Genomic DNA, 27,954 nt, shown 5'->3' on the forward strand with positions numbered 1-27,954 from the left:
GTTCAGAATATCTGAAGTTTCATTCCCTTCGTTCACCTTTTGTTTTGTCGACCTCTAACAAGATGCTGCAAAGGTGAGACTTTTCTCTTCTTTTTATCTAAATCTGTTTGATGAATATTTACTTTACATAAAAATGACCCCAAAACTCCTGCTACGTTGTGTTATGTAAATGTGAATTATCCTAAACTTCTACAAGAACTTTCTGTGACTTTCTGCTTCCTTAAGTGTGAAAGTGTAATCAGGTGTTTTCCTGGTTCAGCTGGGTCTGAGCTCCTTCTGCACCTGTTTGTCTGGTTTCCTGCTGATGCTTAGACCTGGGTCAGGGCCTGAAGCCGACATTTAAAGCAGAGTCCGTTTGTTTGGCTGATTTGTTTAGAGGATTCTGCTGTTGGACATTCGACTCCAGATGAACCTAAAGCTTTTCTGTCTGAGCAGCTCGGCTCTCAGTCCTCTTTTCTCTCTATACATCAGAAAAGAAGAGGCGCTTTGTCTTTTTCTCTGGAGGAAAGAAATTTAACCCTTTACACTGTGAACACGGCTTTTACCCAGTCCTGTCCCCTCACATTCTTCACTTTTGCACTTCAGTCTTTTCATTTCATAGACTTCACTTTAGTTTCTTCACCTTATTTTTTTGTTTCAGTTCTAAGTTTTACCTTTTTATTCACCTCAGTATTTTTTTTTTTTTACTGAAAAAACTCAAAAGTTAAAGATTTGACTTTCCACATTTTACATTTTTTCTCCACTTTTAAACTTTACATCCTTCACTAATGATTTTTAGTTGAGGTAAAGTGTTTCCTAGTTTACATTCACTTTACTAGTTATAATCCTCACACATTCAGCTAATATGCTCTACAAAAAGCCTTTTGGACATAAAAAAGATGCCATAATGGGTCATTTGTTAATTTGCATATTTTAATTTGCAAGTGAAAAACACTGACTTGACATGTGCTGTTTTGGAATTTAGATTTATTTGCATTAAATGCATAACATGACATGAGTCAAGGCTGAAATGCATAATTCTACTGTAAATGGATCAGATTGGTTTAAAAACATGGCTGCCATCAACCCGAGCATCTGCACAGTGGGTGAAGTTGATCATGAAATTGACCAAAACTCACCGATTGTTTGTTCACTTGTCATGATTCTTGGTCGGTCACTTCAGGTGGTTATTTGTAAATGCTTTGGTAAACTTGAAGCATTCTGACTTCATTCCATAGAATTTGTCACAGACATTTAATAAAAGTCCAGTCGCCCCCTCGGGTCCTGCTGACTTGGTGCACTGGTCCTCATCTTCAACAAAAAACTCATTTCTTTTCTCACTGATTGCCTGTTGTGGATTTATTATTGTTTGTTGTTATTGCCTTACACTGCAGTCAAATTTGTTGCGAGCTGGAAATGATGCGTAAATGTTTCTCCAGGAAACATGAGCCCAATGGGCCACATGGCGGCACTGTTGTTAAAGCTCAAAACAGTATTTTAAAGGTCGCCCTCCCCTTAATGAAAGTCTGATTGACTTTATATTTGATGCACATCCAGCTTGGTATTCTCTAAAGTGACACCTACTGATTCAGTGCTTTAAACGTTTTCAGAGCTGAAATGCAAACGTCTACTGTAAATGAGTTAGACTGAAAACATGGCCGCCATCAATCAAACATCACAGTGGGTGGAGCTTAGCATGAAATCAGCTGTTTTGTCCAACTGACATGAATGTTGGCTGATATTTTTAGGGATGGTTTTCTATTTGCTCTTTTTTTTTTTTTTTCCACTTCAAAATTAAAAAAAAAGTAATAATAATAATAATAATAATAATAATAATAATAATAATAATAATAATAAAAATAATAATAATGTTGACTATATGGGTTTTACTGTGGGACATAATGAGACAAATGTAGGGAGCTTCACACATTTCAAATATTGTTGTTTTTGTTCTTAATTACAGCACCCTCATGTGGCCAACTGGGCTCATGTTTCTTGAGAAGCATTTACATAACATGCTGGCTTGAGGTTTTTTTGTTTGTTTGTTTTTTGTTTTTTTTTCTATTGGTTAAATCAAAATGTCAGGTATTAAGTTATTTTATTAAATTATGAGATTTTTTTTTTTCAACAACTTTAGTGCATTCATGGGTCAGGATGTATGAATGATAATAAATGAACCTTGAACCTTTTAATGTCTTTTTTGCTTATTTCTGGTCACAGCAAATTGAGACACAGAATACAATTAAATACAAAAGTAAAAAAATATATATATATACAAGTAAATACTTCAGCTGTGAGTGGACTTTGTTGTCCAAATATGTGAAGTTGTAGATGTATCAAATTTCAAGTCAATAGGAGTCAGACAGACTTTTTTACTTTTTATCCTGACTTAAATATGTGAAACATCTGAATGTCTGGTCGAACCACACAGAGTTCTCTTTGTTGACATCTTCTACAAAAGAATCTGTCGAACGTTAAAGGCCACCATAATGGGTCCTTTCCGGCTTCCAGCTTTAATGGAATGTTTTTAGCTACTTCCTTCTATTGAGAAAAAAATGGATTGAAGCTGATAATTTTCTCTTGTAGCTGTGTTTTCACTTGACACTTAATTCAAGACGTGCAAATGAGTCGGAGTCAAAAAATACTTGGTTCCTCACATGGTCTAAATGTGCATGATCATCCTGAAGGAAGCAAAGAAGATGCAAATAATGCTTCATTTTGCATCAGAGATTTACCTGTGCTTCTCATACAAACAGATGTTTGGTCTTATAAATATAGTATATAAGTTGTTTTTGTCTCCACAGGTGATATAAGTTCATGTATTTTTCTGTGTATACAGTATTTTTCTTTTGTTGTTTGTCTTGCTGATGTTTTACAGCTGTTTTTTGGGTTTTTTTTTTTTTTTTTTTGGTCTTGCAGGTGTTTTACAGGTGTAATTTTTTATTTATTTATTTATTTTAGCTTTCAGGTGTTTTTTCCAAGTGTTTTTTTTTTTGTTTGTTTGTTTGGTTTTTTGTTTTGTTTTGTTTTTTTTTTGTCTTGCAGGTTTTTTACAGGTATATTTTTATCTTTCAGGTGTTTTTTTTTTTGTTTGTTTTTTTTGTTTGTTTTTTGGTGTAATTTTTGTCTAGCAGGTTTTTAACAAGCATACTTTTTATCTTGCTGGTGTCTTACAGTTGTTTTTTTTTTTGTTTTTGTTTTTTTTATCTTGCAATTGTTTTTTAGGTGTAATTTTTGTCTTGCAGGTGTTTCACAGGTGTATTTTTTTGTCTTGCAGGTGTTTCACAGGTGTATTTTTTTGTCTTGCAGGTGTTTCACAGGTGTATTTTTTTGTCTTGCAGGTGTTTTACAGGTGTTTTACTGCTCTCTGTTCTCCTTGCCATTTCTTTGGCAGCTCCTGTTGCTGGTAAGCTCTAAAATACATTTTAAATCTATGAAACAGTATTAACAATATTTAATGTAACATAATGTTCAATGTGAACTTAGTAAAGTCCTTAATCATATTTTCAAACCATATCAAGAAATCACTAATTGATTATTTTATTTTCATCTGTTCATCATTTCAAGTATCATTATTGATCACTGCAAATCAATTAATTGTTACAAACTTATTCAAAATAATTCACTCATACTATTGGTATATTCATAACGTATATCATTGTTTATAACCATTACATATTTATGATGATATTAAATCCCTTAACTTATTAATTTAACATTTATTTAACCAGGAAGTCCTGTGAGATAAAATCTTTTTCGAGGGAGACTTGACCAAGAATCACATCAGTACAATATAATTGAACAAACAAAGTAAAACTTGCGTACAATTAAGACAACATAAAATAGCTAAAAACCAGTTTAAGAATAGCAGTTACACATTTCTGTTAGACCATTTGACAGAACAGATTTGAATTCACCCTGGATAATGAAATGCTAAAACTGTAGTGAGTTTTGCAAATTGTACATGTATATCAGTTCATTAAAAGCAAAGTAGTATGAAAGAAAAGTTTATACAGCTACATGATTGATAAATGAACAGATGGTGTGAGATCAGATTTGTATTGAACATAAATTATAAATGTTAAGGATATTTTACAGAAAGAATAAAGGAACCCAAACTACCCAACTTGTGTATTACATTAGATCAGAATGAATGAATAACAAATATGTATGTGAATATATATGAATGACTGTTACCTAAATTAATTTTATGTCTTTTGTGTCTTTTACAGACAAGCCTTCAGATGACGGTAAATATCAGCTCATCGTGTTTGAACCAGTGTCAGATTGAAGCACTAGTGGTGCCCCCTACAGGCTGCACAGCTCATTACATCCTCCACACTGACACTGATGAACTCCTCCTGTCCCCCTTCATGTACAGTAAAAATCTGTTTCTCGGGGTCAAGATTCCCTCATAGTCCTTCCTACTTATCAATGCATTCATTAATTAACAGTTTAGAGGGCACAAAAATGTCCCACTTCCAGTTTATTACATCAGTTACACATGTTGATACAGAAATGTACCCACGAACTGAATCTGGATGGAGACAAATATGATATATTTTCACTGGCAGTGATATAGTACTTAGAAAAAATAATAATAAATACATTAGCAATGGCATTAATAAAAGGGAAGTATATAGGATGATGGATGCTGAAACAATATTAGAATATTTTGTTATGTCTCTTTCTCACTGTATTCAGTCCAAACTCCATATTTTTCTTTTTTGATTTTGTAAAAGCCCTGCTGCACACACTACACTATAAGTAAATATACATACACACACAGACATCAGTCCCTCTATCAAATAAACCATAAATAAAGTTCTCTGGCAAAATTAGATGGCAAAGCATGATGTTCATCAAGGGTCCTTCACTGACTTTGAGACACAACCATAGTCATTTTCCGCCAATGCAGAACCAGTGCTGTTCCAGTCAGAGGGTTCAGAGCCTGGAAAACTGGTTTAGCTGGACCCAAACAATAGTAGGGTTTCTCTTGACCTGAATCGTGAACCATTGTGGTCCTGTCATCCCCTCTAGATTGGCAAACGACGATGACGACAATGATAATAATGTAGAGGAAGAGAACCCAGTAGAAATGGCAGAATGTGACATAAATATTGTTTGGAGATTTACTTAATTGAAAAGACAGGAAACGGCACAAGAAAAAACAGATGAAAGAATAAGTAACAAACAAACCTTAAGGATTATAGAGAAAGTTGAAGGTTGGACTGAATGTTCTGACATGTTTGCATTTGCGTCACCCTCCGTCAACGACACGTTTGGTTAATATCTTGTGGAAAAATAACCTGGTTCACTGGATGGTACCAAAGATAATGGCGTCCTGAACGGCACTGATTTCAGAAGCAGAAGTTGTTTGGAACAGATCTAATCAACACGTTCAGCTCCTCAAACCACAGTGTTCTTAATTTGAGTGTTTGCTATTTTTATTCTGTTGTAGACAGAACTGACGACCTGCTAAAACACTTCAACGGTACACTTAAACCCAAGCACTTCAAGCCACACACTGAGACATGACCATTCATGAACACACAGCTGAGGTTTGTCAGCGTGGTTTACTTGTATCTTGTTTTGTTGTAGCACCAGCAACAGCTGAACCGACAACAGCACAACCAGGTAACACACACCCATCAAACACAATCAGACTGAAGTATAGAACGGATCATATTAAGCTTTCACTGAACTCTTTGAACTGTCTTTTTCTAGTAGTAAAATGTACATCTGTAATTCAAGAAAAAAGAAATATTTATTTCTTTTGAGGTATATTTCCCAAGTCCATTTATTTATACTTAATTAAATAATATACAATAGAAACCAGTTGTCAGTTACAAGCAGGTTTCTAATAATAGCTGAGGTTAAGGCTGATGTAACAAGTGAGATGAAACTATTTGTGGTTGTTCTTTTTGCCTTCAATCATTTACCTGAAGGGTTACTATCCAATTTCAGTCACTACAGGTGTGTGTCTTTCTTTTCAGAAAAATTATAATTTGCAAAACCATACATAATAAATCTGCACAATAAAAGTTGTTATGCTCTAAGTGATTTCTATCAAAATAGTCATGGAAAAAATTATTAGACCATCAAAAATAATGGTTATGCAATCCAGTACTAACTCCTGTGTGTATCATGTGACTAAAACAGAAAAGAAAACATGGAATGTCAAAAAGCACTGTTTTTGTCAGTACAGTGCCATAGATATCAATGTAAGAACTGAAGTGATTTTGGTTATTATCAAGAAAACCATAGAAAATGACTAGATATCAGCTCTGAAATTAAACTACTATGAGCCATTTTTGTTATCATTATATTTGTCCAAACAAATGTACCTTTAGTTGGACCAGGCATTAAAATGAATAAGAAATTGAAGAAAACAAGGGTGGTCTAATTTTTCCATGCCTGTACTAGAGGGCTTTGATTTGGAAATGAGAAAGGAAGTATTGTCTGTACTCTTGTCATTTTCATGTTAATTTTGACCGTTTCTAATTACTAAACAGCAGAAATTATAAATGAAGGCCTGCTCCTAGTACAAACCTACATCAAATTAAGGCCTTGTACCTTCTTCCATTGAGGTAAATAAAGGTTCAGGCCATTATTTGTGGAAATTACAGTATATGTGACGAAACTTAATAGTAATGAATGAAACTTGATGTCATCAAGACACTGGTGCCATCTTGTGTTTTCAATGTGTAACATCATTTCTAAGGATGGAAAACATGTATCACTACTGTGTAAGTCAGTGAAGACATAACTATTCTAACTCAGTGTATTCAAGTTTCATTCAGTTTATTCAATTATAGTCAGGTTTTAAATCGTCTTTTTCTCCACACTTCAATACCTAAATCTATAAAATGGAGCTACAACCGATTAATCGACTAGGTGCTTGAAGCCAATGCTAAAAATCCTGATTCGATTAATCAACTCGAATTGATTGAAGGGAGATATTCTATTGCAGTTTTCCTGAATTGAAGCTTCTTTGTGCGTCACAATAAGCGTCCATGTGAAACACAACAGTGGAACCAATGTTTAACAGCAGAGAAATGAAGGAAACAAAGCTCTGATTCAGGAGAATTGTGGTTGAATTATTTTTGTGGATCACTTTGAGTCGATTAACCGGTTGCAGCTCTAATATAAAAAACATATGCACTAGTTTTTGTTTAATACAGATGTAAAACAAGTCTGAACCCAAAAAAGAATGGCTGAATATTGCCGTGACATTCAGAACAATAAATGTTCTAACTATTCTATATTTTCTTCTCTCTACAGATTCTGGAGAACGAACTGACGGTAACACCTCTGTTCACTTGTCTGTCTGTTTACCTGTGCGTTCACATACCTGTTTAACCGCCTCACCTGTTCTTCTGTTTCAGCTCCCACAGACTCATCAGATCAAAATGGTTCAGGTGAGTGTCTCTCAATAAGACGCTGAATGTTGCATAATATTTGACTGATACAGGGATGTTGTGTTCTGATGTTGAAACTCGCTGGTAGACGATGACGTCCGATGACTTTTCTCTGTTATTTCAGATGGTGCAGTTGAAACTGATGGAACTGATGGAACTGACGAAACTGAAGGAACTGAGGAAACTGAGGGAGCTGAGGGAACTGAGGACCCTGACGACCCTGAGGCCGCTGACGATGTAACCTCTGGTAAATGCAACAAATAATTTATTTCCCTTACCATTCTTTAGAGTGCAGCTTAATGAATTCAGTCATCATGTTGAAATAAAAGAACAGTTATCAACTGTAGGTTTAGCAGATATATGATCATCTTTAACCTCCTATAAGACCCAGGAAATGTCAGCAACGTATAAGCTTTTTTTGTTTTTTATTAAATAAGTGCCTATATTGGAAACATCATGATGCAACAGTTTTTTCAGATGCAGTTTTTAAAATTTTTATGGAATGTCCTTTGTGGTGGACAGTTTTCTTTCTTTCTTTTTGTTATTTTGTATAAAGTTGTGAAACTCTTGTCCACAAATGTGGATAGAAAACCCATAGCTGGGTCTGAGGAGTTTAAGAAATCAATGTTTATATGGCACATCATCTTTTCTAACAAAGACATACAGTGATCTAAGGATATCAAGGTGGTTTTAAAACAGGGGTTCCCAAAGTGGAGTACATGTACCCCCAGGGGTACTTGGATGAAGCCCAAGGGGTACTTGAGCTGTTTTGGGAAAAAGACATAAAATAAGTCATCATGTACTGAATATATGATAAATAATGAGAATTAATGCTGAAATATAAAACACAATAAATGCATTCATGTAATAAAATTGACACTCCTGACCTTATTTCATTTCAATATTTTTATTTTTTATATTATTAATATTATTATTGTCTGTCATCTCATTTAAGCTTTGATAACATTTTAAGAACATTTCTATTTAATATTATTCGAGATAAGTTTATTTGAGTATTTAATTAGTTTTTGTTGATGAAAGGTTCATTTTATTCATTCATGACCAATTCATTTATTTTTCCTAGCAATGAAAAAGGGCACTTTTCAGTTTATATTTTGCACAATATTAGCTTATAAAGATTTGCTATTTTTAATATATTAAAGTCAAATATATGTTTGTTTACAAAGTTTTGAAAATAAAAACAGATACCTTTGGCAAAGGAACAAATTTTGCCTCATTTTTTCAATCAAAATTGCTGAAGCGAGAGTTGGGAGTATATATATTTCAGGGGTAGTCCACTGTAAAAAGTTTGAGAACCACTGTTTTAGAAGGAATCACTACTGTGTGCATGCAGCGACTGAATAGTATTAGTACATTTATGATACATAATCAATAAGATATTATTATTCAGAATCTGCAGAAAACAGTCAAGGTAACCTGTTGTAACTTGTCTGTTTCATTTCCCTCAGACTACCAGGACAATGGAGAAGAGGAAAATTTGGATGACGAAGGTTTCATATCACAGTTAATATCTTTGTACAGAATGACATCCAGTACTATTACTACTATCAGGGGCCATTTAGGTTAAACTGGTTTCACAAATAAAGAGAAGATATTTATAACATAAGATAGTAATATTTTCAGTATAGAGTCTACATTTGCAAGAAAAAAAAACCCACAGAAAATCTCCAGAGTTTAAGCTATATCAAATTGACAAAAAAGAAATTGCGTGGAAAAAAAACCTTGAATCCTGTACAAATTCTGTTTATGTGTCAGTATTAAGTCAGTTTGGTTTGGTTAAGACACCAAAGCTACTCAGTTTTGGGGCAGAAAGTTGAATGAGGCAATAGCTAAAATCACTAAAGTGAACCTCAGTTAATCAATCATGAAAAACATTATTAGAGACCGATTATTTTCTTTTGCAATAAAAGTTTATCAATATATTATCCATCATGTGAAGGTGGGTGCTCATCCTGTTTGTTAAACAACATGTGCAGGTGTTGTAAATGAACAGTTCTTTTTTTATTGTGTAGTGTTGGTTTATTTGAGATTATACAAACTTCATTAGTCATCTGGGTTTCTTTTCTGTTGAAGAATTGTATTGTTTGTTTCCATAGATGTACGGCGCTCTGATTTTGGCTGCTAGCTCTAAGTCTGCTGCTTGATTAGAATCACCCTGCAGCTATTTCAGTCAACAGAAATCCGTTACATATCAAAAGGTCAAATTATTATTGAGTTTTACATATTAAAGCAACAAGCAGCAATGATTGGGCCGGTGGTAGTGGGTGTTCCAGGAGGGGTTTTAATGCAAGTACATAGACAGTCAGCCACGTTTCAGTTGTAGCAGAAAGTAATTCAACAGTAAAAATCAACAGGACACTGTGAAAATGGTAAAAATCATATATATTCAGAGAAAATGGTGGACTTCCTGTTAAAATCAAAGTTTGGCTCCAGGAGATGGTTTCCATGCATCTGTACCTGACACGTGTGTCAGACTGTGGGTGATCCTGAGTTCCACTGCCAGCAACACACTGAGAGTCACAACCCTGCCACAAAAAAGGTTAAAGCAGGGGTCTCAAACATGCGTCCAAATGCGGCCCGCCAAAGGTTCCAATGCAGCCCATGGGATGAATTTGCAAAGTGCAAAAATTCTACAGTCAAGGCTGTGGAACTCATTTTAGTTCAGCTTCCACATACAGATCAATTTGATCTAAAGTAAAATAATAGCATAATAACTTACAAAAAATAATGACTCTGTATGTTCTTCTTGGTAGATGTGAAAAAAATATTACACTGCCTATAAATAATGATAACTTCAAATTTTTGTCTTGGTTTTATTGCAGAAAATATTTACATTTACAAACCATCTTCTAACAATAAAATGTGAATAACCTGAACAAATGTGAACTACCTGAAATGTCTAAAGAAAATTAAGCGCAATTTTAACTATTTTCTGCCTGTTACCAAGTGTTTAGCGTCTTTGTAGAGCCGATCCATAATGCACATGTAGAAATGATAAGTTGAGGCATAGTATTGTTAAAATTGCATTTATTTTTCTTAAGAAATTTCAGCTTTTTCAGGTTATTCATATCTTTTTTATGTGGATAGTTTATAAAAGTAAGTATGTTCATAATTTAATGGGGGTTTTTTGCACTAAAACAAAGACAAAAATTTGGAGTTGTCATTATTTATAGGTTATTATGCTATCATTTTACTGGTCCGGCCCACTTCAGATTAAATTGGGCTGAATGTGGCCCCTGAAAAAAAAATGAGTTTGAGACCCTGGGATTAAAGTCACCACTTTTTGTCACAAAAATCTTAAGATGACATTCTTCAACTCTACAGTTGCTTAGGTTCAGTGAACTTAGGCCAAAAATTCCATATTCAAGACAAAATAGTGGATTTCCTGTTGAGGTTTTTGTTTTTTGCAACTGATACCTATGTCGGGCAAATTTCAGAAGTCTAGGTGGATGCAGGACTGTTTTCTGTCCACGAGCCAAAAAATGTTTAATTCTCGATACTCTACAACTTTTAATGCATGTGCAAAGTGTAAGACGTTTTCAGGCATCCCTACCGTCACTAAAAATGTGATTGATTTATTTATTTATTTACTTACCTTTATTTAACCAGGAAGTCTCAGTAGGATCTGAAATCTGTTTTGCAATGGAGACCTGGATTTAGCATAATCCTTTCATGAAGTTCCTTCCATATTTTCATGAGGGCCCTCTGTGCTCCAGTCTGAACTAATGAATCAATGAAACTTCTGGTCTTTTGAATCATGTTGATGTAGTTTGTATTGTAATATCTCATCCTATGTCCATCTATTTGAGTTGGGCTGCTGGTCAGATAACGTCATATTTGGTTTATTTGTTGCCAAACAGTTCCATTCTTTCTCTTGTGACATTTGTGGCAGAATCTGCTGGTGTGCTGCCTTCAGGAGTTCAGGTTCGGGGGGGGTTTATGATCCAGTAGACCATCTGTGTCATGTTTACACAGGCTGTCTCTCTACCATATGGATATGTATTCTGCATTTTGATAAATATGATCTAAGTGTCCTTTCTGAAGTAGTTTTGGTGCCTAAAACTAACCAAACTGAACATGAAGCCTAGAATCGAACTATCCAATTTACCTCACCCAACTTCCTATTTTTGTTGTTGCTTTGAATATATGAATTTCATTTAATAAATCTCAAGTTTTTTCAAGTTATATTGGCCCTAACATACCACCGTAGTATTCACACACTTAATATGTTTTTTTAATCTGTTATCCTTGCATATCAGTTGTGACTATAAATGTTTGTTCCAACTCACTGATAGAATCTGACTGTCTAATATTTTGTCTTTGTAGAACAAAACGAGCAGGACACCGCTGAATCTGAGACAACTGATGGTAAACACAATAAATATTACCTACACTTGATACCTGATATCAATGACAGGAATACACGGTAATATTGTTACTGTAAACATCACATTAAATGTGACTATCAATGCCTGACACTGTGGACTACACACCAGAGACAACCACTCTGGACTTTCAGATAAAGAAAACAATAATTATCAGTATATGACCTTCCCTCAGTGACCCATGAGTACAATAGATTATCCCATACAATATGCAACCACTGCACATGTTTGTCTCCACAGATGACAGTGATGCTGCAGAAGACTCTGAAGGTAACCTAATAAATATGTCTGATAAAATGAAAACAAAAGCACAAACTATCAACAATATGAGTTCACATGGTAATGAAGCAGTAAAAAAATAAATGTTGAACAGGACCTCGTTGAGATCACAGAGAACGTCATTGATTAAATGATCAGATCAGTTATTCAATTAATATTTATGATGACGACGATGATGAAATTCTTTATTCAGTCATCACATAATACAACCAGTGTCAACACTACAAACATTACCAACAGGTTAGTGACTGAAAAGGTCCAGGCGGAAGCAGAATGCTTCCATTAATGCCTGTCCTACATAACAAATTCAGTTACCCAGCATTCAATATAAGAAAAAGAAAAAAAAAACAATGCATACAACTAAACAAACAAGCAAAAACATAAAAAAGTGAAACTAAACCAGAAAAATAGAAAACTTAACCAACCAAATTAACGGTAATTTAATGTAGAGTCGAAAATAAATTATTTACTTATTAAATCTTAACAATTGTATCCTTCAAAAATTGCCTCATGTATCATTTGTTTAAAAACCAAAAATGAGCTACGCACTCTTAAATCCATGCTGGCCTCATTCCATAGTTAAATTCCAACAACAGATATACGTCTTCTTTTAGTCTCTTTTCTAGCTTTCTGTACAACAAATTTACTTTTTTGCTTTATGCATTATTTGCATTATTTTATAATAAACCAAATCATTAAATTTCTTAATATGGGTTTTCATCGGGAGGGAGGTTATCAGTTAAGAGGAGAACATAACTTCAAAATCAAAAACAGGACAACAGCCTTAAAAAGCTTTTATCAATTTTTGGTGTTAAGCTATGGAACAATCTAAGTGAGGAACTCAAGCAAAGTCCAGATATTAACCAGTTTAAGAAAATGTACAAAAATATTTTGTTTAGCAGTTATAATTGATAACTATCATTACTGACTATTTTCCTTTACTTATTGATATGGCATAGGGCTTGGAGGCAGAGAAGCCTCTGGTAATGTATATGTGTATGTATGTAACAATGTATATATGAATTTGTACATGTATATGTAAGTGTATGTGCATAGGTATGTATATGTGCGTATATGCATATATGTGTATGTATGTATATGTAGGTGTATGTGTGTATGATATATGTGGATGTGTATATGTATGTATGTATGTATGTATACATATATGTGTGTGTGTATATATGTATGTGTATGGATGGATAGATGTGTACATATATGGGTGTATATGTAGGTATGTATATATGTACATAGTGTTGGTTTAGACAAAGGGGTGAGAGCTAATAAGCTATGCTTCTTCTCACTCCTTTTCGAATATGACTTTTTTTTTTTTTCTTTTTGCGTGTATCATTATTTTACGCTTCCTTAACTTTTCATTTCTGTATTGTTAATTGTTAATTTATTTGCACAAAATAAAACAGCAATAGAAAAAATAACATTCAAACAAGTAACAAAATTGTGCAGGAGAGGTTAGAAGCCAAAAAGAAGGCTTATATGAATACCTCCCCCGAAATGAATAATACACAAAAAAAGAATTAAAAATACAATATAACTAATATAATAAACTAAAGTAAAAACAATAAAAATGTAATCCATGTATGTATTATGTTGTGCAAAGAAGTCAGATAGTAGTAATCAGGAAGCTTGTATCACATCCATATTCGAAATAAATCAATAAAAAATAAAAATAAATAAATAAACAATTCATTAGTATGTTCATAGTAACCGGCCTTATTAATGATATGTATGGCTCGTTTTTGTAGGAGGACTACAGTTTTTACAGTTGTTTTATATGTCAAGTCCCACACAGTATTATATGTGTATGGCGTCCCATCAATTTATTTACTCGATACCGTGTCCCCCAGAATCTAGATCATAATACTGGAAGGTCTCAGGGTGTCTGTGTGCGTGTGTGTATCTGCACAATTCTAAAAAATTGAGATGTTTTTAAGTGGCCAATTTGGTACCTACATTTGAGGAATAGTCCCATCTCCACATTAAATATCTCAGCAAGTTGACAGGACCAATATTTTGGGAGGTATTAGTCATTTTGGAATACAATAGCCTTACAATCACGTTGCTATGCCCATGGCAGTTTTTGGGAAGCACAGTACCACGCTGCATGATGGGAAATGAAACTAAAAACAGGAGCGATGCATTTAACAACTAACAGTCCCCAGATATCTGTATTAATATGACCCGCTGCTCCCCACAGGTCAACGCACTAGTATAATATAATGTATCAATATATAACAAAACTACAAGTAAGAATTTAAAAGTACAAAAAAATTATTCCTTATATCAGTTTGTACACTTCTTTTTACATTAGTCTTAGATGCTGTACATGCAAATAATATTCTAAAAGCTTTATAACATGGTAATGACTGTATATAATATGGGAATGAAGACGATGCATCTGCCAATTCTAATGGTACAAGTTTTCATAGTCTTTATTATCTATGCATAATTTAAAAAAAAAAAAGGATAAAAATGCAAATATTCTGAAACTAGAAATCTTTTACATCTGAGAGGGAGAAACATATTTTCTGAAGTGATAAACTTAAAAGATAAAAAAATGTCTTTCAGATGGTGGAGATTCCCCTGAAGTAGCAGGTTGGTGTGTTTATTATTCTATTTATTTTCATCCTTTTTTGTCCATTATGTAAGAGATCGTAACTGTTCAATATGTTCTTTCGTCTCCACAGAAGAATCAGATGTTGCAGAAGCAGATGAGGGTAACCTGTCTTTTCACCTTTTTTCTGTTATTGAAACAGATCTCAGAGAACTTGAATTTTCAATAGTGATATAAATATGAACATGTTAACTGGTCCTAAACACACTCAACACCTTCTACATGACGTCATCCTGTTCAATACAGGCTTGTTATGGTTCAAAATGAAGTCAGTGTAAAAAAAATATGGGTTTCTAAATAAGTGTCATCAGCGTAGTGACAAACACAACAATTAGATTATTGTTAATTTACAGAAATTGTTGACTAAAAGCTGAGAGGGTTTTTTTTTTTCTGACACTGAGTAGAGTAAAATGGTCACCAAAGTCATAGGATTATCTTTCCAAGTCTATTATAATCAGAAAAAGGATAGTTTCTCAAGGGATGTTACATATTATTCCTTTTGTTGTTGGATAGAATCACATCACCGGTGAAAATTAGAAGAGCGGAGAAAATGGAAAGATTCAGCATTAAACCAGATGTACTGTGATTTGTGATTCATTTAACAATAATTTTATTGTTGTTGTAATTATCAGCAGAGGTGTCAAGTAACCAAGTACAAATACTTTGTTTTCTTACTTAAGTAGAAATTTTGGTTATATATACTTTACTGGAGTACTTACTTTTCAGCTGATTTTTTTTTTTTTCCCTTCTACTCCTTACATTTTCACGCAATTATCTGTACTTTCTACTCCATACATTTTAAAAAATAGCCTTGTTACTTCTATTTAATTTCGGCTTGTTTTCATTCCATCTCTTCATTGTTCAAAAGAAAAAAAAATTATCCAGATAAATTGTGCCATCTGGATAGAGTGAATTTGATTGTGGTTGGATGAGAAGTATAAGTATATACCATTCCGACACCCTATTGATTTGAATGTGATCCATTGCACCTGACTTTTTGCACCATTACAATACTTAAATACTTAAATTCAACTATTCATCATATCTTCTGCTCCATGAAACACATATTAATTCTCAGTAGAACACATATATGGTTCTTTAATACATTTGCATTGGACTAAAATGTGATCATTTTCAATGGGCATGAGACAGGTCCCAAATATTTCAACATTAACATTTTAATGTAACATTACAGTCATTTATGGCCATTAGAAAAATGTTTTTTGGGGAGTTGGAGTAGTGCACTATAGGCCTCTGTAATGCAGCCTAAGCTTTTGTCTTAATGGCATTTTTTCCCCTTGTATTTACTTTTATACTTTAAGTAGTTTTGAAACCAGTACTGTTGCACTTTACCTTGAGAAAAAGGCTTGAGTTGATACTTGAACTTCTACAGAAGTCTTTTTAAACCCTAGTATCTATACTTCTACCTGAGGAATGAATGTGAATACTTTTGACACCGCTGATAATCAGTCATAATCAGACAAGAAATATCATGTTTTCAGGTTTTATGCCCCATTATTGTGAGTTATCTTAGGGAATTCTTGACAGAATTTCTTTAAATTTGGCATAAATTTACCAAAAAAAAAGTAAGAAGGCCTGTGGAGGACATTTGGTACAAATAATCAAAGTGGTTTCTAATTATTTCCATCAGGTTCATTTCCACCTTTTTAACAGTCACCTTTCTGTCTTTCAGAATCAGAGACGGAATCAGATAACTCTGAGCCTGATGAAGGTCTGTGTTTTCTGGGTTTAATGACAGCTTTACATACACTACTTGCACCAGATCCCTTTATGACTGAATTTATCTGAAATTATAAACAGAAGTGAAGCATTTGAATTTCAATCAGGGCTGATTTGCTCAAAATAATTCTGAAGAGGTACAGTCTGGTACCTCCTGGTGTCTTACCTTTACACTTCCTTAGCCTCACTGCATAATTGCCTAAGTCATATTTTTGGCCAAATTGTGACATCTGCATAAAATGAAGCAGCTATGTTAGGAGAATAAAGTTATGCAAATATCACAATTTGGCCAAAAGTTTGACTTGGACAATTATGCTATGAGGTTTACAATATTGCTGTTTGATTTAAACATCATTCACAATCATGCAACAGTAATAATCTTACTGCACAAACCATTATTTACCTGTATTAAACCTCTGTTCAGTACACAGCGTTAATGTTTGACATCACTGATAGAAGCTAACTGTGGGATGTTTTGTCTCTGTAGATTCAGACAGTGTGGAGAAAAATGACAGTAATGATGCTGAATCGGGTAAACACAACAAATATTACCTATATTTTGTGATATTAACCCTCCGGTATCCGGGTGCGCCTTTTAGGCACACTTTGCACTTCGTTTTAAAAAGCTTCATATTATTTTTCACAATTTAAATAAGGTTGGAATTCAAAAGTTGTTCATTTTTGCATGATCTTTAAAATTGTGGCCACCAAGTAAAATTTGCACATTGTAAACAAAAGAAAATTACAAGACAAGCATCTGTCTCCCAAATGTGCCTAAAACGCACTATTTCTTCCATTTGATATGTATGATTAGGGCTGACCTTGATTTACAAAAATAAAATCAAATTAGAGCAGAAAAATAAATCAATATATAATATTTAATAGTTTGATTTATAGGTGTGCATTTTACGCACAATTATTGAGTATTTGGTATTTTTATTTACAGCTCAAGTTGATGAAATAGAAAAAAAGTGTAAAAGAATTAAAACCAAACTATGAATTTTTTTTTATTTTTTTACATTCTTCCACAAGTGTGCGAAAAAGGCACACTTGGTGCTTAGTAAGGGCCTTGCTGGATGGGATACCGGAGGGTTAATGACACATCATTAGCATCATCATTAAAGTGGAAATGAAATGGCTGTTAATGCATCACACAAGAAGAGGCCATCACTGTACATTTTTATCCCCTCTGATGATGATAATGATGGTGATAATAACAATGATCATGAGAATAATGATGACGATCCTGAACAGCCTGAAGATAGAAGCTGACAGTGTGATGTTTTGTCTCTGTAGATACAGACAGTACGGAGACAAACAACAGTAATGATGCTGAGTCAGGTAAACACAACAAATATTACTTATATTTGGTGATATTAATGACATTATATCATTGAAGTGAAAATGAAATGACTGTTAATGCATCACAGAAGAACAGACTATCACTGTACATTTGTATCCCCTCAGATGATTATCATTGTAATGATGATGATGACGATAATAATGATCATAATGATAATAATGACGATCCTGAACAGCCTGAAGATGGAAGCTGACAGTGTGATGTTTTGTTTCTGTAGATACCGACAGTAAGGAGACAAACAGTGATAACGCTGATTCAGGTAAACACAACAAATATTACCTATGTTTTGTGATATTAATGACATTATATAATTAAAGTGAAAATGGAATGATTTTTAATGCGTCACATAATGGCTGAAATTTGCTTAGAGGTCTTATTTATGTCTTTGTGCTTAAGAAATCAATCTGAATCCCCAAAGGAACTTTTTGTTGGTAAATGCAAGTTATGCAAATTTACAGGATTTCAGTTTTGTTCAACATGTTGATGCTCATATGAACTATGTTTTCAGCTCAAAAATGTCCAATTTCATCACAATTAATGCTATATTTTCATGTCACAAATGGCCAAGTTATAGTTTAATTGAATTTTCCTGAAAAACAAATATTCTATTCTTTAAGATGCCCCAATTTTTCTTGCAAGATTCTATACTACATATCACATGTTTTATTTTTACAGGTTCAATCTGGAGTATGGTGCTGAACCATCCTGCTTATGTCACTCCAATACATACATTAAGAATGTCACACGTCACTTAAATCAACAGTTTTCTAATAATAAGCATTTTTATAAAGAAATAACAATTCTATATTGTTATTTACTCTTTAGTATGATGATAAACTACACAATAAATAATTCTGATCCTAGTTTTTGCACAGGGATCATTAGTGTAAACGGTGACATGGCTGCAGAGCATCAGTATGATGGGATCCACAACAACCATGTCACATCCGTCCACTGACACATTTAGTGTTTTTGTGTCAGCTGTTATTGTTTTAGATCCACAATACTAACATTTATGAATAAGAGGAGAATTAGCAATAGTAAGTCTATAAGTTTATTACTAATAAAGTACTGGTGCTGACCAGAGCATCATGGGTAATGTCACGTCCGTCCACCAGCAAAAGTTTTCACATACACGTGCTATTGAAAATCCAATATTTCTGAAAATAGACCTTCCACTGTCAAATAATATCAGTAGTCTGTGCACAAATGTATTAGCATTATTTCAACACAGTTCTACGCATTTCTTACAACTTTTTTTTTTTTTTTTGACAAAAATGGCCACTCATTTGACCCCCCAAGTAAATTTTAGCTGATAAGAATAGGCTATCACTGTACATTTTTATCCCCTCAGATGATGATGATGACGATAATAATAATGATGATGATGATAATGATGACGATCCAGAACAGCCTGAAGATAGAAGCTGACAGTGTGATGTTTTGTTTCTGTAGATACCGACAGTAAGGAGACAAACAACAGTAAGGACGCTGATTCAGGTAAACACAACATTTATTACCTGTGTTTTGTGATATTGATGACATATCATTAAAGGGAAAATGAAATGACTGTTAATGCATCATGTAACAATATGCTATCGCTGTACATCTTTTATCCCCTTAGATGATGAGGATGACGACGATACTTCTGACAATGGTTCTGATGAGTCTAAAAATGGTATGTCCAAAAAAAAAAGATAAAAGTACAAGCAATGTTTTTTCACACTGAACTGAAGGGATTATTAAAAACAAGTGGTGCCAGACACAACAAACCCCGCCCCTCGCAGGTATTGTAGGTTATTTTGGCATTGATCCAGCTGATGTCATCATGTCCATGCATGTACTGATGTCAGTATATCAATTGCCTCTGTATACGCGCCAAGTTTGAAGTAAAATGAAACAAATTTATGTTTTTATAGACATGTGAAATTTTGGCCATTATATGTAAATTCATAAAAAATTTGAACTTTGACCGACTTTTCCCAAAATGTAATGCCATCTACTCTCAGTCACTGGCAATCTATAAACCCAATTTGGTATAAATTAAACCAATAGTTTTACTGCTAAAGTGTAAACAAACAAATCGAACCAAAAACAATACCCCTTGCCTTCCCTTCGGGGGGCAGGGTAATAAGTACATGTAAGTGACTAAATGTTGAACAACATTTAGACCAAAGTGACAGAAAACCAAAGCAGTGCCTTAGAGAGTATATTATCAGAGTAAAAATGATAAATAATCAGAAAAATACGAATGTTGGCTCCATTAATTGCATTAGTTATTAAGGAAATAAAACTGTGTTGTAGGTTTTTTTGGGGGGTTTTTTTTTTCATCTCTGTTGCCTCTACAAATTTGACAAGGACTTCTACCACTTTGATGGAGATTTATTTGATTACCCCCTCCCCCCGCAGGGGAGGCAAGGGGATGGGGTTTGTTTGTTTTGTTTGTTTGATTGTTAACACTCTAGCAGCAAAACTCTTGGTTGAATTCATACCAAATTGGGTTTATAGATTGCCAGTGACTCAGAATAGATCTGATTACATTTTGGGGAAAGGAGGTCAAAGTTAAAATTTTTTATGAATTTTTTCAAAATCTTTTTTTACCCCATTTACTTATAATGAGTGAAATTTCACATGTTTCTAGCAGCAAAAACCATTGGTTGAATTCATACAAAATTTGGTTTATAGATTTCGAGTGACCCAGAATAGATGTGGTTACATTTTCAGGAGTCTGGGTCTGCTCCAGGTCTCTGCCTGTTAAAGGGAAGTTTTTCCTCACCACTGTCACCAGTCACAAGTGTTTGCTCCTGGAGGATTCTGTTGGGTTTCCGTAAATTGGCTTAGTCTGGTTCTGACCAACTCTACATGTAAAGTGTCATGAGATAACTTTTGTTATGATTTAGCACTATATAAATAAAATTTGATTTGATTTTGGGAAAAGTAGGTGAAAGTTCAAATTTATTATGAATTTCTTGAATCTTTTTTCTTCTCCCATTTACTTATAATGGGTGAAATTTCAAATGTCTATAAAAACATAAATTTTGTTCTAATTTACTTCAAACTTGGCACATTTACAGTGGCAACTGATATGCTGACATCAGCAAAGGCATAGACACTATGACATCAGCTGGATCGATGCCAAATAGCCTACAATATGTGCAAGGGGCAGGGTTTGTTGTGCCTGGAACCACTTGTTTATGTTTATTTACATAATTTATTACATAAAATACTTTTCTGACTTGTAGGATACACTTTTGGTTGATAATTTGCGGGCCATATTTGTCCAAAGTTGCAGACCGTTTGTTGACATCCCATTGAGTTTTCAGCTTCAATAGGATGTGGTTCAGCAAATAAACAGACCAAACCATATTATAAAAAAAAACAAAAAAACATCACACACTGTTCATATTCATACAGTGTTTAGCACTGTTGCCTCACAGCAAGAAGGTCCTGGGTTCTATTCTTTCCTTTCTATGTGGAGATTGTATGTTCTCCTCATGTCTACATGGACCAGCGACCAAAGACATGTACATTAATATAAATCACGTGTAAGTGTGGATGTGAGAGTTTATGGTTCTTCATCTCTCTGTGTCAACTCTATGTTGAACTGGTGACACATTCAGAATCAGGATCAGAATAGCCTTTACTGTCACTGTGTGCAACTAAATTAGGAGTGTTACTGCAGTCAGTGCAACAATATGAATATAAAACCAATATGTTAGAAAATAACAATAGAGCAAATATAAAATTATAAAAGTAAAATAAGAATAGAACTAAAAGTAGAATAAGATTTAAAGACATAAAATTTGAATAGACACAATATTAACAATATTATAAAAGTATGTATATCTATGAACAAGTTTATAAAACTAGTGCATTTATGTTTGAATAAACATTGAATAAAAATTGCATTTTCGATTGATCAATAGATAAATGCTGATGAATGATCGATCGATCGATTTTTCAATGAGACTCAGTTGTACAATCCACTGATAAAAACTGTATTTGGACAGTTTATCAGTGCTAATACATGTTTTACATTCACAAAAATACATTTATTCAGCATTTTTGGTGTGAAACCTCCCGTAATTACACAAGATATTTGTCAATTAACAAACAAGTCTTGTTAAACTTACAGAACAAATACTTCTTTTATGGTTAATTGTCAGTTATTTTCTCGTTTTTTTTTTCTTTTTTTTTTTTTTTTTACAGTATTAAACTTTAAATTAACAGTTTAATCTCATAAATAGAAAAGAAATATTTGTGAAATTACGATACATTTGCAAATGTATTTTAACTATATTTTTCTGCGACAAAAGAAAAAATTCTTTTAAAAAATGGAAATTTTGTGGTTATTCAGTTACAGTTTTTTTCGTGTTATTTTACATTTGACATGTAAAATCCGTCTGTTTTTGTCATTTCATTGATATTTTCCTGTATCTTAAAAATACAGGAAAAATCTGTAAAATAAACACTGAAAACTCTGTTAAATTACAGATTTTTTTTACAGTGCAGTATCAACATATCCTGACAATTTCATCCATAACTTTTTCCATAACTTTTTGAGTGATCTTGCTAACAGACAGACAGACAAACAAATCTCGATTAAGACATAACGGCGGAGGTAATAAAGCTGTTTTAACTTACTCCATAGGGGGCACCACCAACTCCAAACACAAGCCAAATTTGCCAAAACATCTTATTCACACATGAAAAGGTATGATAGCAGCTAAAGGACTCACCTGTATCTGTTTGCTTGAACTCCAAACCTTTTCGGTTAAAGGTTTAGTGTAAAGCTTCTCACTGAACAACATCTATTAAAAGACTTAAAAATCAGCAGAAGTTGAGAACAATGTAAACGATGAAAATAAAATTAAAGATTAGGCAAAAGTGATACAGGGTTCCTACGGGTTTCTATGAGATACATTTAAGACTACTTTGAACAGAATTTAATGCCCATTTCACAGCCATACTGGCAACAATTCGTGACTCCTAGAATTTAGGAAAATGTATTTGTTTACTCAAACGCCTTGATTCCTACTGTTCCGAGTCATTTCTCACCGGGGGCTGCAGAGTTAGCGATAACTGGTTCCTAATTTCAATATAAATTGTCAGGTTCCTTTCTTTGCAGCTTGGACATTTAACAGACACATTTAAGGTAGTTTAAGGCAACATAACTTAAGACCTACCAAATCAAATTTAATACCTTTTAAAGACTTTTTAAGGTATTACATGCAGATTTCTAAATTCAAGATTTTTTATGACCCTATGATAACAACACTTTGAAATCATCATTAAAGAATATTCATTCATCCATTTAAATGATTTTCTTGATTTATAAAATTATGTTAATAGATTGAGGCAAAGTGATGACATGGAGGATCCAGGAAGGATCCAGGTTTCTATATTTTCTATTCTGGGGCAAATTCTGACCATATTTTCTCATACTAATGTGTTGAATCTTTAATCCAGAGTCTACCAGCAACAGTTCAGAGTCAAAAAGTGATGAAGAAAATGGAAGCGATGAAGATGAGGAAGAAGATGATGCTAATGATGACTCGTCAGACAAGAACGAAGAGGACAAAGAGGACGAAGAGGACGCAGAGGAGGTAGACGTCGAAGAGGTCGAAGGGGACATGGAGGACGAATCAGAGCAGGAAGCTGAACAAATGCCCACAGAGGAAGAGAAGGACGCCGACAGTCAAACATCTGATGACAGTACCGGCACCGAAACCACAGATGAGGGGGATGGCAACCAGAGCAACAGTAATGATGCTGTAGCATCAACCCAGGACACAGATGACACCATGAATGAAGGAAACGCAGGGAATGACAGCTCTGACCCAGACAAGACAGATGACGTCCCAAGTTCAGATACTACTGACACCAGTACTGACAGCACACCTGACGCTCAGGATAATGGTGGCACTGCCAGTAATTCAGACTCTCCTGCTAGTACTAATAATGATGAGACTCCAGACTCTTCAAACGCTCAAGGTAAACGCATTCATGGGTAAAGCATAAATTGAAATGTCATAAAATTAACATTTATGGAGAAATGTTTTTGAAAATTCCTGTAAAATGAGATGGTAGTGGCATGAAATTTGGCCCATTCACTGGATGTTGGAAGACGAAATATGACGACAATTTCTTCAGATGTCACTTCAGGACAAGAATAGAATAGGTCTTTATTGTCACAGGAACAATAAAAATCACTTTAGCAGCTCTGTTCTGTTTTGCAGCAAAAATACTAGGTGCAAAAAAAGACTGTATAAAAACAGTCCATAAAATACTGAAAAATGTAAGCATGTGCAAAAAGCTACAGGATAAAATATTAAATATATATTTGCTACTAAAGTACTACTAAAACTACTGAAATATACAAAAGCTAACTCTACAGATGAGAAATATGTACAACACATAAGGATATATATAGGCCATATAGGATGTATATACAAGGTAAGATGAGGAAAACAAGGTGTTGTGACTGTTGCACTGAGGTAGGGTGAGTATTGCACTGTCCATTAGACTGGGGGTGGTGGTTGTTCATTGGGCTGGGGGGTCATTGGGCTGGGGTGGCACATTTAACTGCTTGTGGGTAAAGACTGTGCTTGAGTCTGTCTCAAATATTGTTTTCGACAGGATATCATATCACTGGGTTCATGTACTAAATGCATTATTTCTAACATTCGTCCATTTCGTGGGCAGCGCTTCAAGCAGCGGGCCAAATTTTGTTTGGACCGTCTTCACAAGTTGTTTTCAGACTAGCCAGCCTGGTGCCGGAGCTGGTTCCTGCACCAGTTACACTGGAAACCGAAGTGCTCGCCCATGAATGGCCTGCATTCATACCACTATTTGAACCCATGATGCATCATCGATAGAGGGCGTTTCTTCACCACCAAAAAAAGAAAAGGGAGATGCTACTGTTTTGTTCCTCGACACTTACAGTAGATGCAGTAGGACTGATGCATGATGGGATAGGTTGTAGGACAAAAACTGCATGTCTGCAACTGAATGTACGAGCAGCAATAAAGTTGACACAGAACTCTCAAAGGATGGTTTCTACCCTCAGCCACACTGGGTATTGTCATCAGTTGATTGTCCATCTGTCTGTCCAAAAACTTTGGCATGCACTGATAAGTCAGGCCACTGGGGGCAGTAGTGTGCCTGATAAGTCAGGCCGAGGGTTTTCAAGTGTGCACGTTATGTTTACTTAATACAACACAGAACATTACAACTCAGTTTCTTGGCCGTTTTCCCCACACACGTTTTCTTGGTTTATTTTTTTGCTTATGACCCGGATCAACCTGGTGACGTCCACTCATGTCATCATGGTTCGCCTAGAAAAAACAAGTTTTACAGTGCTTGGTGCCCGTCGGGAACCAAATTTTCACTTCCCAAACGCTCTGATTTTCAGTGTGAACACATCGGCCTGTTCAAGATTAGGTGCAGGAACTGGCACCGGCACGGTTCCGTCACCCTGAAAACACCTAGAGTGACATCAGTAACATGGTAGTGAGGTCATAATGGTGGGGTGGGGATAATGTAAACAGCAGATTGAACCTCAGTCAGTGTCCTTTTACATTCGGTGTAGAGTCATATTTTTACCACAAATTTAGAGTTATAAAATGGATACATGTTTATCACCAGTGACAGGGTCAACTATATAAAAACCTGTCTCAAACATGTAGCACATGGCACCATCTGCCATCAGGGATTTAATTAAAGATGGAATAAAATCAAATCCTTTTTCAAAGACTAATTACTGTTCCTGAATAGCTGTGGTTCCACTGATTACAGTGGTTTGGAAAATTTAATCTTTAGAAATGAACATGAAATGTAGCTTAATTAACAAAATGCAAAGTTGAAAAAAGTGTTAAATTTAAACAGTTGGTAACATAGAAATGTATTTTCTTTAAATGAATGCAAGAAGATTCTTCACAGTAATTGAACAGAGGGTTAAACACATGTTTTTAACTCAACAGGAAAAGCTCAATGAAGCAGTATCATGACATAGATCCAAAACCTCTTCAATGTGTGTTTTTTATTTTACAGGGACAGCCTCTGATGACACCACCGTTGCCAGCGCACCAGGTACAGCTCACATCCGTTTATCGGCTCAACAGTCGTTAAATTCAACCATTACTCTCCAGCTGATTGACCTTAACATTTTTGTTTTCTTTTTCTTCTAGCGAGTTAGATAATCTTCCTTTGAAATGTGGAACCTCGGCCCACCTCCAGGTATCAGCACAAAGCTGTTTCTATGCTGATAGCAGAACAGATCTGGGGTCTATATTAGGAAGCAGGATTTTAGGGGTTAGCGAGAAATCTTCTGGCTTAGCCCTCAGTTTTCAATGTCATACGTACTATGTACTTCTGAAAATCTCCATGGTAACTTGCCTTGGAAACATCCCCTGTTCCAGGTGACAGAGTTGACAGAGCAAGTTCAAAATCACTGTTGTGATACCACTTCATATGAATGCATATGTTTGAGGTTTTTTCCCTTCTAGTCAGGAAAAGGAAAAGTATCCAGACTGTCAAACTTGTTCCATGATACAGGCCCCTGATCACACGACTCTCTAGAAACATGTTTATTTTAATCATTACCTCCGCTAAGGAGGTTATGTTTTTGCCAGGGTTTGTTTGTCTTTGTTTGTTTGTTTGTCTGTCTGTTAGTGTGCAACATAACTCAAAAAGTTATGGACAGATTTGGATGAAATTTTCAGGGTTTGTTGGAAATGGGATAAGGAAGAAATGATTAAATTTTGGTGGTGATCGGGGGTGGGGGGCCCACGGGGGGGGGGCCACTGATCAGCCTTGGCGGAGGTCTGCGCTCTCCGAGTGCTTCTAGTTTATTTATGTTTTTCTATCTACACTGATCAGCCAAAACATTATGACCAATGACAGGAAAAGTGGTATTGATTTTAAATATCTCTGGGAATCTGAGTAACTTTGACAAAGGAGAAATTGTGATGTCCAGATCACTGGGTCTGATCATCTCCAGATCTTGTTCATTCCTAGTGGTTTGTACCAACCAAAAGTATCTAAAGAACAACCGGATCACAACCAATCCAGCATCTGTACCACCTGCCTAATATTGCGTAGGTTCCCCCTTTTTTCCACAAAAACAGCTCTAACCCCAAGCCTAGGCTCAACCAGACCACTGCAGGTGTGTGTGGTATCTGGACCAAGACATTACAGCAGATCCATGAAGTCCTGGAAGTAGAGAGATGGACCTCCATGGATCAGATTTATTTGTCCAACACCTCCCACAGATGCTCAAAGGTCCTGAGATTGGGATGTCCTTCCTTAGTCTCTTTTTAGTTGGTACTAACTACTGCAGACCAGGAACACCCAACAAGACCTACAGTTGTACAGATGTTCTGACCCAGTCATCACCGTTACAATATGGAACATGTCAAAGTCACTCAGTTCATTATGTTGATCATTTTGCTGCTTCCAACACATCAGCTTCATGGACTCATTTAAGGTTCATTTACTGCCCGATACATCCAACACAATGAAAGGTCCCATTGTAATAAATCAATATTATTAACACTTCTCCTAACAGTGGACAGAATGTTATGGCTGATCGGTTTATACTGTGAAACCACAGGCTTTTCAGTAGAAACATGATAGTTTTAATGTTGAGGAGTTTATTTTTGTCTTTCAGTTCGGTTTGTGATTTCTGTTTAGTTTTTTGTTGGTTTTTTTTTTTTGTAAATTCACGAGTTGTAGTTGTGGTTATAACCCTGGTGGACACATTTTACTTTCACTGACATTTTCATCTTTCTCCTCAGAGCCTCCACGGTGGAATAAAGTTGCCATGGCAACAACAAGCTAAACTACAACTAAACTGTGTTGTAAATCCCAACATTGAGCTTCCTGTGTTCATCTCGTTTTCCTCCCACTGATCTTAAATAAAGCTGTTTACTGTCTGTTTTACTGCTGACCTGAGATTTGCTCTGTGTGCGTCTGTGCTCACACTTTATCCTTTATGTACATACAGTCCATCGTTTACTTTATTACATTAATGACACATTGGGAATGAAAGAATCCAGTGATTGTCTGTACACAAAGAAAGTGCTAATAAAGTTTGAACTGTCAGAACTGATGACTGAGCCTCTGTTTTACTGTGAT

General features: G+C 34.8%; 1 protein-coding gene across 3 annotated transcripts; it reads left to right on the top strand.

The window, feature by feature from the left end:
* stm (starmaker) lies at positions 1–27,928 on the top strand. 3 transcript variants are annotated; one of them, XM_030146480.1, is made up of 23 exons: positions 1–73; positions 3,321–3,385; positions 4,212–4,229; positions 5,441–5,473; positions 5,581–5,616; positions 7,264–7,284; positions 7,368–7,400; positions 7,525–7,647; positions 8,870–8,911; positions 11,748–11,789; positions 12,047–12,076; positions 14,669–14,695; positions 14,788–14,817; positions 16,408–16,446; positions 16,942–16,986; positions 17,751–17,795; positions 18,035–18,076; positions 19,273–19,317; positions 19,442–19,495; positions 23,287–23,811; positions 25,870–25,908; positions 26,007–26,055; positions 27,615–27,928. In XM_030146480.1, exons 1-22 carry the CDS (start codon positions 63–65, stop codon positions 26,012–26,014), a joined length of 1,353 nt encoding a protein of 450 aa, XP_030002340.1. In that variant the 5' UTR covers positions 1–62; the 3' UTR covers positions 26,015–26,055; positions 27,615–27,928. The 3 variants fall into 3 exon arrangements, with proteins under 3 accessions (XP_030002340.1, XP_030002342.1, XP_030002341.1); XM_030146482.1 differs by lacking the exon at positions 19,273–19,317; XM_030146481.1 differs by lacking the exon at positions 5,441–5,473.
* Positions 27,929–27,954: the final 26 nt, after the last annotated feature.

This window comes from Sphaeramia orbicularis, chromosome 11 (genome assembly GCF_902148855.1).
Source record: "Sphaeramia orbicularis chromosome 11, fSphaOr1.1, whole genome shotgun sequence".
In the NCBI taxonomy this organism is placed as follows: Eukaryota; Metazoa; Chordata; class Actinopteri; order Kurtiformes; family Apogonidae; genus Sphaeramia; species Sphaeramia orbicularis.

Excerpts from the sequence above, each read along its gene's own strand:
- stm (XM_030146480.1), top strand. Across the intron at positions 14,818-16,407 it reads TGTTGCAGAAGCAGATGAGG|AATCAGAGACGGAATCAGAT; the intron begins GTAACCTGTCTT and ends TCTGTCTTTCAG. Across the intron at positions 16,447-16,941 it reads TAACTCTGAGCCTGATGAAG|ATTCAGACAGTGTGGAGAAA; the intron begins GTCTGTGTTTTC and ends TTGTCTCTGTAG.